Raw genomic sequence first — 10,608 nt, 5'->3', positions numbered from 1 at the left:
GAGATCCCACCACCTGTGGTAACCTGTTTCAGTGCAGCTGTAGCTTCATATGGACAAAGATTTCCCTGGTGTCTATTGTGATGCTCTTCTGTTTTCCTGTGGCACCAGTGGGTCCAATGTTAGACTACCTGCTTTCTGGTCCTTACTGCATTTGCCTTTGTAACTGCTTGTACTAACAGCATTGCCTTTTAGCCCGCTGCGGTTATAAGCGTTTGTTGTTTTGGCAGGAGTAGTGTGCTGAATGTGGGAGGTGTGGGAATTTACAATTACAATGCACAAGTAACTTTCACAACAGTTTGAACAGGCTATTACTGTAGATTTTTAGTTCTGGAAATTGATATCAAAATTGTTTTACTATGCACACATGTAGTGAAGCAATGGAAGACTTGGGACTAATATTTAAGGATTCGGAATTCGCTTGTGGTGAGTTGACCTTTGCTAGTCGCCAGAAGGCCACCAAGCTGCTTTATCACTCCCACCTTCCTCAACAGGTGAGGGTCAGAAAATACGACAATAAGCTTGTGGGTCAAGACAGGGACAGGGAGATCATTTACCAGTTACCTTTACAGGCAAAACAGACTGGACTTGGGGAAATGAATTTAATTAATTAACTGTTCAATAATAGAGTAGGAAAATGAGAAATAAGAACAAATGTAAAAACACCTTCCACCCACCCCTCCCTTCTTCCCAGGCTCAGCTTCACTTCTGACTTTTCTACCTCGTCCCTGCAAGCAGCTCACAGGGATGGGAATGGGGGTTGCAATCAGTTCATAACGTTCTGTCTCTGCCACTCCTCCTGCTCACACTCCTCCCCTGCTCCAGCGTGGCATCTCTGCCTTAAGAGATAGTCCTTCACAAACTTCTGTGTGGGTCCCTTCCATGGGGTGCAGTCCTTCAGGAACAGACTGCTTCAGTGTGGGTCCCTCCCACAGGGGCACAAGTACTGCCAGAAGACCTGCCTGGGCTCCTCTCTCCATGGGGACACAGATCTGCAGCTTCCTGTGGGCACATCCACATGCCCTGTGGCAGATCTGGAGGACCTGTGTGGGGTCGTCCAAGAGGAGAGGGGAGTCTCTGCTGCGGTGCCTGGGGCACCTCCTTCCCCTCCTTCCTCATTGACAGCGGTGTCTGCAGAGTTGTTTGTGTCACTCCTGTTTCCGAGCTGCTGCTGCACAGTGTTGGGTTCTTTAACCCTTTTTTAAGTATGTTGGAGGTGCCATTGGCATTGCTGATGGGCTTGGCCTTAGCAGGCGGTGGGTCCTTGAAGCTGGCTGATATTTGCCTTGTCTAGCATGTGGCAGCTTCTGGCATCTTCTCACAAAATGCACCCCTGCAGTCTTCCCCCACCTTGCCAAGTAAACCAGATACATCCTTGCTCTTCCAAACTACACTATTGTACAGATTTTGTGATTTATTTTTTTTTATTGAAAATACCACGTCAGTCTGCAGAAAATGAAGTGTATACAGTTAATGGCTACTTGCCTGAAGCAGTTTATCCAATTTGATTTGTCAGTTTGCTAAAAAGCTTCTGAATGCATACAAGTTCTCTTGAGTTCCATTACAACTAAGTGATAGTATGTAGTTGCTTTCTTTCCTTGTAGCCTCTAGCTGAAGCCTTATCCTTTGCTTCAGCAGGTAGTGCAGCTAATTTTATATGAATAAAAAGCGTGGTTCAACATGTGAGAAAATGCCATCTTTGATTTTTTTTTTTTAAATGTTTTTTTAATTTTTTTTTATTTTAATTTTTTGTTCTGGTTATACTACTGACAAGTTTCCCTGCCTTTGGACTTCCATCAGACTTGTGCTAAAAGAACTTATAGACAAAACAAACTGACTACACAATGAACATGCTGAAAATACCTGTACATACAGTATTGAAAGCAAGTAGAAGTGTGACTTTTTTTAACTTTATCCTGATTTTATGTCAGTTCTAAGAGTTGTGGATTTAAAAATAAATTTGAGGAATGTAATTTTGTTGTTGATTTTTTGGGGTTTTTTTTTGGTTTTTTTTTTGGTTTTTTTTTTTTTACAGTACTTTAGGCAGTATGCTCCTCCATTCCCATTCAGAGTTCAGAAGTTTTCATGTACATTTACATTAACTTGTGTCTCTCATCTAATCAAATCTTGATTCCCTATGGATGCCTGTACCATACTGCTCAGTATCAGCTGTTCATTTGAATTTAGAAACATACAAAAACTATGGTATGCTTGAAAAACCTTTCTCCTATTTGACTTAAAGTAACATAAATCTGTTACCTGGCAGAGGTCTTGCAGGCTCTTTTCTCATTCTCCTGCTTTTCTGAAAGCGTCTTCACTCCCATGGAAAATGTTGTCTTTATTTTGTTTTTCAGATGACTACTTTGGGCAACCTGACCCCCTCAAGCACTGTGTTTTTCTGCTGTGATATGCAGGAGCGATTCCGGCCTGCCATCAAGTATTTCGGTGATATCATCAGCGTGGGCCAACGGCTGGTATGGTAGTTGCTTTATTTCTTGTAGTGAGTTTTGATCACACATGCAGATTCATTATTTTATACACAGCCAGTTTACTGGTTATTCGGCTTTAGCTAATAACAGTGCTTTTGCTATGATTGTTCTTTAATAATTTATTTTCTTATATGCTTCCTCCCTTCCCCCTTGCAGCTCCAAGGTGCACGGCTCTTAGGAATTCCAGTTATTGTAACTGAACAGTATCCCAAAGGTCTTGGCAGCACTGTGCAAGAAATTGATTTAACAGGAGCTAAACTTGTACTTCCTAAAACAAAATTTTCAATGGTGTTGCCAGAAGTCGAAGCAGCTTTAGCAGAGATCCCTGGAGTCCGCAGTGTTGTCTTGTTTGGAGTAGAGGTATGTGCCTTGCCATTCTTGTACTGTTTTACAGTAATGTCTGTTGGCCCACAGCTGTATTTAGCATTGCTTTCTGTTATTTAAAAAAAAAAAAAAATCAATTTATATTGCTTAGAGCTCATATGTCCTATACAGATTAAATTATTGTTGTTATATAGGTTTGATATTATCTCATAATAAAATTTGAAATGAGATACTTTAAACTACAGGCTCTTGTCTCAAGCTTCTTTGCCATTTGAACCTCACATTGAGTTCTCTAGTAATGTCAAGAGTTGAAAAATACATGTTTGAACTCTAATTAAATATGTACTCTAATTTGTCATTGTGCTACTAATGTTTTATAATAATGAGGTTTTGGTGGGTTTTTTTGCCTTTGGTTTCTCCCCTGTAGACTCATGTCTGCATCCAGCAAACAGCACTGGAATTAGTCGGCAGAGGTCTGGAAGTTCATATTGTAGCTGATGCCACCTCATCAAGAAGTATGATGGACAGAATGTTTGCTCTTGAGGTAACTTTCTTAGTCAAGGCTTTCTCCACCTTGGGTCTGTATGTTAATTTAACTGCTTATTGTAAGTAAACAAGGAATTTTTAAGGCCAGTAAGCAGTGGACAAATGTAGACTTGGAAAGAGGTGCGTGCTCTGATTCTCACAGTAGCTGCCAGGAAGGAGAAGGATTACTACCTTATTTTTCCTCCCAAAATTATGGTTAAATATATGGAATCCAGTTTGGGACACTTCGATTTCCAAAGTGATTGTTTTGTGCAGTCTGGGTTACTCTGTATAACCATTAGCAGTTTGGGATATTTTCTCGTGGTGTATTATCTGTTCAGCAGAGTAGAAGTGTTGCAGAGCTCTTGGTTTTATTGTGGAAAAGGTACTCTGCTTTTGAAATGCAATGGAATATAGTAAGTGGTCCTATTCAGAGCTCCTTCTTGTATGTCTCTACTTTTCCTCATCAGTGCAAATTAAAGCTTAATCTCAAGACTCTGATTATAGTAAAGACCTTCCCCCCTCCTTCTAAAGCTTATCTAAATGTTGGGAAAGTGGAGATAAATGTAACAAGAAGATTTAAAAGCACATACAACTATGTGGTAGCAAATTCATACGAATGATTTTTGATTGTGTACTTTAACTTGCCTACAGGCATCACTGTTGGAAATCAAAAACTGATATGTACATTAAGTATTGCAGTTTTTGCCTTGGGCCACAGCAAATATTTGGAAATTGAAACTAATAGCTGCAGCATTTGATGCTCTTTTTTTCATAGATATAGAGAAGACTTTTGATTTCTTCTGTTTCTCATGAATAAGAGAATTAAAGGCTAAAGGGAAATCACCAGCATATAGTGTTTGGTGAAACCCATGACTTTGATTAAATGGAAGCTGGATGTTGTCCATTGCGTAAAGAATAGTGACACACACAGAGTGCAGAAATGACTGAAATCATGGACTTCTCAAGTCAGTGTGCTGCAGGAGCAGCAATAGGCAAAACAAAATATAGAAGAACTGAAATCTGTTTGCCTTATTGTACACTTACTTGTACATTTGATCATCATACTGCATCTGCAAGTGTAGAAGTCGGTTCAGTGTAATTGAGGTTTTTCTTCCTAGTCAAAAAGGTATGAATCATCTTAAAAGTGTGGTTGGTTGCAAAAGCTGTACTCCAGGCAAATTGGTCAATTTTAAGCAACATTTTAGTATGTCTTTGCAATGTTTTTTCACCAAACACGAAGAAAATGTTTTCCTGTGGTTCCTTAATAGTCATCATTAAAATGTGAGTTGCGGAACACTTGCTGGTTTGTTGTTGATGACCCAGGCAGTTTTATGGCAGTAGCTTCTCCTCCTGCTCCATGGCTGTGTGTGCCAACATTGCCTCCCTTTCGTGCTGTAGACCCTTTCTTAAAAATGCTGCTGAGGGCGCTGGGCTAGAGCGGGCAAGGGGTGGGCATGCTTGTGAGACCAGGAGAAAGGGACACGTGTACTGGGCATGTCACTAATCCTGATGGACCATGGCAATAGGTTTCTTAAGGAAGCTGGTAAAATACCAGCACATTGGGTAATCCTACTTTAGTCTCACCATGCAGCTGACAGGTTTAATCATGTTCTTTTAATTAGTGAGTCTGACATTGTCTCTTGTTCAGCCTTGTTCCATACCTGGTGAGCTGAGGTGAGGTTTGGATCCAAGGTCCCTAGATCCTTCTCCCTACCTTTCTGGGAAAGGATGTGATACTTACCTTTTCCCAGTAAACCAGCCCTTCTCTATTCACAATTACCTTTCAAGAGTGATAAAGAGCTACCTTGCAGTGATAACAAACAGCTTTCTCAGCAACCTCAAATAAATCTCACGTAGTCCCAACCCGCCCCACATTCCCCCTCACAAAGAATGTGTTTTGATGGTGCTGGTGCTGAACATGTATCTGAATCGGTATACTAGGAAGCGCAGTTTGAATTGATAGCCAAACTTACATATCTGCCTGGATGATCCTGAAGAATTATTGTCTCTGCTTCTGTTGCACGCTTAAAAATGACAGCTGTCAAAACTTGCAATCAAAAAAAAAAAACAAACAAACAAAAAACTAGAGAGCAGAAAAACCCTCAAAATTTTCATTGAAATAATTCAACCGAACTGGCCAAGGTTTTGGCTGTTCTTAAATCTCTGCCCAGTCTGATGAAGATGCCTTGTGTCGCTGTCTTGGATAGTGCCAGATTAGTCTGTTCCTGCTGGGTCTTTTCTGTTATGCATCTCTCCTGTTTGTTCCTGCAGTGTGGATGCAACACACTCACACTGCTTTTATTCATGGTAAAGACTGAAAAAGAAAACCTTTCCTTGAAGGTCATCCAGTATGCTTAACATGTGCATCTCTTCATTGCTACTAATCTCAAAACTATGTAACTGTATAAATTATACTTAGTCCTAGAAGTAGAGTATAAGCTAATGCCAACCTATTTGACATGTTACGGTATGTTTTGTTTCTAAAGAGAAAACATTCTCTTTTTTTCAATCAACATTTCTCAGAAGGCAAGGTTCTTTAAAGGTCTTTTTTCTTTTTTTTTTTCCTCTTTCATCCATACTAGTTAAAAACAAAAGCTTGTATTCCTGGAGAAGTACATCTCAAACATTGCCATAATACTTCATATTGATTGTCCCATTTTTCTTTTTTATATGTGTTTTAAACAAATGTGTCATTGTACAGAGTAGGAGAGCTGGGAAAGAGATCTGCTTTGTCTCAACAAAATATCACAAAGCTTACTGCGATTGTTGCAAACAAATAGCCATTGACGTGTAAATCTAGCTTAAATACTTTACATTATATAGACTGTAGTTACATACTGGGTCCCTAAAATTAATAACTTCCCCCATCAATAGTGATCTGTGTCTGCCCTACAAAATCAGAGCTTCTATTTTCTTTAGTAATTACAATTAAAACCTGTCTGAATGCATATATATGTGTATTTTCTGCCTCTTGCCCTCCCTTGGCTCATTCATGACCCCATTAGATTTGGTGAAGCATGCAGCTGAATAGAGAATGATGGAGGGAAAGCTGGCTCCATGAAGAGTTTTACTGCCAATTAATCTGTACAACTGCTGGGGAGCTGATGGGCGCCAGGGGATGGTCAGCCCTTACTTAAAGATAACTTTGCTACATAGGCAACAACTGGAGTCTTAAAGCTTTGCTTTTAGCCTTGTGGCTTAGGCTACACAAAGGATTGATGCATTTAGTTGGATGCTTAAAAGATATAGCAGACCTCTTTTCAGTTTTGCTTTCTACACAGTGATGCTTTTTATTCTGTAGCCCAAGAACTAACTCAGGATTTACTGAGGCTGTAATGAGATGTTGGTTAAAAGGAGCTGCTGTTGTGCTAGTATGATTTATAAGGTCTGTAGAAGAGCTCTTTGTTCTATCTTGTGAGGTGTTTAGTACTACCATGTTGTGTAGTTCAAAGATGGAAGTACTAGTACATAACAAGCCCTGAAAGAGAAACTTGTTCTTGCTTAATGCCTTTAGGTTGGACCTTGCGATTTTCTTTCTTCCTTGAGCCTTTCACATCTATATGAGGGTGAAGAAGGCTATCTTCTTCAAGGGGAAAGACTTGTTAATATAACAGAGGTGGGCTTTCTGCATATTGAGTCTGACATGGGGAAAGAATCCAGTACAACTGGGAAGCCTTATTTGTAATCCAAGGCAGCCTTTTTCCTCAGTAAAGTCTAAAACCAGTCACTTTCCATCCTAGCTTTATAAATGGAACTGCTTAGTAATGCAGGAATGGAATTGGCAATGTTTTGTTAGTAAGAAATGTTTTTTAAAATACCATCTGTCGTCTTTAGAAAACGTATACTTATCCACATTGGCAAGTATTTCATGCTATTCTCTTTCTGTTCTTTTCTCTTTCAGCGTCTTGCTCGCACTGGAATTATAGTTACTACTAGTGAAGCTATATTGCTACAGCTGGTAGCTGATAAAGAACACCCAAAATTCAAAGAAATCCAAAATCTCATTAAGGCGAGTGCCCCTGAGTCAGGGCTCCTTTCCAAAGTTTAAAGAGGGTGTGGAGGAAGCAGATCTCGTCATCGTCTTTAAGAAGGAAGGAAAGCTGTGAGCACACATGTACGCCATCTTTCACCCAAAGTTTGGTAGAAGTGTAAAATTAAAAATTTACATACTCGTGTTTGCCTTAGCAAAACTGTCTGGTTATACATATGGCTACCAGTATGTTCTGTTTAGTTACAGCTGTCAGAGGCTTTGGGTTACCTTAGGACCCTTTCATTGTCAAATTTCTTTATTTATTTAAAAAAGAAAAATTAACAGAGGTGACTGCTAGTCTAAACTATACACTGATTGTAACAGTTCCAAAAAGTGCATATTTCTGTGACACCTCTTGATTGTGCACTTTGTAAAAGCTTTCTGTGATAGCCTATTTTACTTTTGTATTAATAGAAGATAATTGTATAGTGGATAAATGTGATGTGATCCATTTTACTGTTTTATGTAAGTGAAGTATTTTATTAGGGCAAAACTTAAAACCAAGTAAGATACATGGACTACATGTGAGCTTTTGTTCTCTAGGATAAAGTTTAAAAGCTTTGCTTTGTAGACAAGACACGTAGATCAAGCAGCAGCCGATGTTTGATTGCTCTAGGGAACTGAAGCCTGCGTCGTGACTTTCAACTACTCTGAAATTGCCTGCCCAACCTTGTACTTCAGTTAACTGTATGCAAACAGAAAACTGTCATTTAATGAATTCTTCATAAACTGGTGTAAAGCCCTTCAGAGATAGCAGAAGATTACCAAAACGTAAAATAAATTGGCAATGATAGGATTGTTAAAGAATAAAAACTTCTCAGCTTTGAGCTGAATCTACTACTGTATTTGGGATTACCCCGTTTCAGTTAGATGGAATAATTCCATTTGGTTTACTTATGTGGCCAAGCCAGCTCTGAAAGAAACCTTACCTTCTCTAGGTTGTTGCACTTTTTTTGTGGGCTGCAGTTGTGTGGAGTTTAAATGGAATCTGGCCTAAAAGCATTCTTCAGAAAAATAACATCTTTAACTTAGTGATACATAATTTTTTTCTATCTAGAACCAGTATTTTTAACACATAATAGATCAGAAAAGCACTTCCTTCATGTTCCAGTGATTTAAGCAATGTTGTATAAAGTTTACATTGTGACCAAGACTTTTTTGTTTAAATTTTTTATTTTTTTTTAAAAAAGAGTACTAGAAGATGTCATACTGAACAGTGGTCTCTTTGGTAGAAAACCAATTACAGTACATGTATTGTTCTGAATTGCTTATTTTCCCCACAAGATGGCTCTAAGAGAATTGTTTCCAAGAGTTATAATCTTTATATGTTCAAAACAAATAAAATGTTAACATTCACTGTCTCTCTACGCGTGTGATATTTATTGAAGAGCAAATCCTGAAAGCTGTGTTTGCCATGGACCTGATTCTATTTTGTTCAGCTGTGGAATTTCTATAGATGTCATGGGAATTTTCTGTAAAGATCAAGGCTGGATAACATCTAATAATTCTTCTGCATCTAGTTACAGTGTTATTTAGTGCTCCAGAATATGAAGAATGAATGTTATTCTTCGAATTGGAGGCAGAGAAGTGAATTGAGTTGAAGAACCGTTGTCCTGTATCACTGACCTACTTTTTACCTTCTTTTCTGGTATATTAATCACATTGCCTGGCAGTATAAAGTCCACTTACATAAATCAACAGCTGTAGACAAAAATGCTATAAATTTCTTATGAAATAATGATTTTATTGCTTTCTTTACCCTTACGTGTTGGTGGTACCTAGAGCTAGTAATGGATAATTGAAAAAAAAAAAAAAAAATGAGAGTTTTTTTTCTTAGGTGTTTAATTTTGGAACATTATCAATTTCTTTTTTTTAATAGTTACTAAAAATTTACCATTTTTTGTACAAACATAAGTTGGAGGGCAGATGTCATGAGTTCCTTTGCACACAGTCATTTCCTAACAAGTTTTTACCATGAGGGGAATCATTTGGTAGGAAGAGGGAATTGGAGAAGAACCTGTAAAACACATTGATATCCTCTGATATTCTCTGTGGTGAATTTACTTTTTCTCTCCCTGTCCCCCCCCTTTTTTTTCCCCCAATCATCTTTTGTGGCAGACTAGATTTTTGTCAAGGTCCTTAATTCATATGCTTCTCCGTAAGCTTAAAAATTAAGAATGCAGAAATACCCAGTGTTATGGTATAAAACTGATCTTAGAAGTGAATTTAAGGGCAGAATGATTGATGTCTTTCTGTTTCATTAGGTGGGTGCATTAACAAGCATCACAGATGATTCAGATGAGATCCTAAGAATGTTTACTGAAAAAAGAAAAAAAAGTGTCATATTTCTCTTGTGTAATGTTGGTTTATTTGCAGAACATTTCCTTTGCCTCTTCATGCTGTATCTCAATCTTTATTTTCTATTCTCTGATAATCAGGTGTTCCCATGCAGCAGAACAGCAGAAGTGAGCTGTGTGAGAACAGTTCTGCAGGCTGTTCCATTATCTAGTATAAGTAGTTTTGCCCTGCAAGGCTATGACATAAACTAATGAAATAACACAGGAGAATTGCTTATGGGTACGCTCAGGTGATTGTGAAGAAGCCTAATTCATCACTGTCTGAGTTCCAAGCTGTCCGTTATTTGAAGGCTTCACTGCAAGCTGTGGCTAAGCAACACGTTTGCCACCTGCTGTGGGTGGCTTCAGTGTAATTTCTTTTTCCTTGGGGAATCAGAAAGGCTAGTTTATTTTCTGCTTCTGTGCAAAATGGCTGATGCAGTGTTAGCTTCATTGGACTAGGTGATGCGTACAGTTTGCACATAATAATGGGCATGTGTATGATTAGTTTTTCTCTACTAACCCTTAAAGAGATGAATGGGGCTTTTTTAATTACTGGGACAGTTTAGGTTTTCAATTTAAAATATGATCCTGTCTATTCACAGAACCATGGTCCTTTTATTATTTTTCCACCTATATAATTTTTTATCAGCCAAAACAAGTAGAGCCTCCAGTACCCTTTGCAAAGCCTGAAAATGGAGAATGAATGAAAAATAAGCTGTTGCTAGCCAATGTTTTCTATTATAGTCATCACAAATGGCTGGAGAAATGATGCCATGGGATGGCTCCACCATCATTTCTGCACTTGCCTGGCAGTAGCTCTTGGGTAAATGTGCACTTACTCAATAAACAGCATGATTTATTCATGTTTCCTATTATACACGAGAATGGTGCCCTCTCTCTC

The 10,608-nt window shown here is 38.6% G+C and overlaps 1 protein-coding gene across 1 annotated transcript; it reads left to right on the top strand.

Annotated features, from left to right (window-relative positions):
* Nucleotides 1–2,351: 2,351 nt before the first annotated feature.
* Nucleotides 2,352–7,609, top strand: ISOC1 (isochorismatase domain containing 1). Its single transcript, XM_010020125.1, has 4 exons — nt 2,352–2,471; nt 2,643–2,846; nt 3,238–3,354; nt 7,240–7,609. Exons 1-4 carry the CDS (start codon nt 2,352–2,354, stop codon nt 7,384–7,386), a joined length of 588 nt encoding a protein of 195 aa, XP_010018427.1. The 3' UTR covers nt 7,387–7,609.
* Nucleotides 7,610–10,608: the final 2,999 nt, after the last annotated feature.

This window comes from Nestor notabilis, unplaced genomic scaffold, assembly GCF_000696875.1.
Source record: "Nestor notabilis isolate BGI_N333 unplaced genomic scaffold, ASM69687v1 scaffold23448, whole genome shotgun sequence".
Taxonomy (NCBI): Eukaryota; Metazoa; Chordata; class Aves; order Psittaciformes; family Psittacidae; genus Nestor; species Nestor notabilis.
Note: the sequence above shows the minus strand (reverse complement) of the source record. Positions and strands in the feature narration are given on the sequence as shown.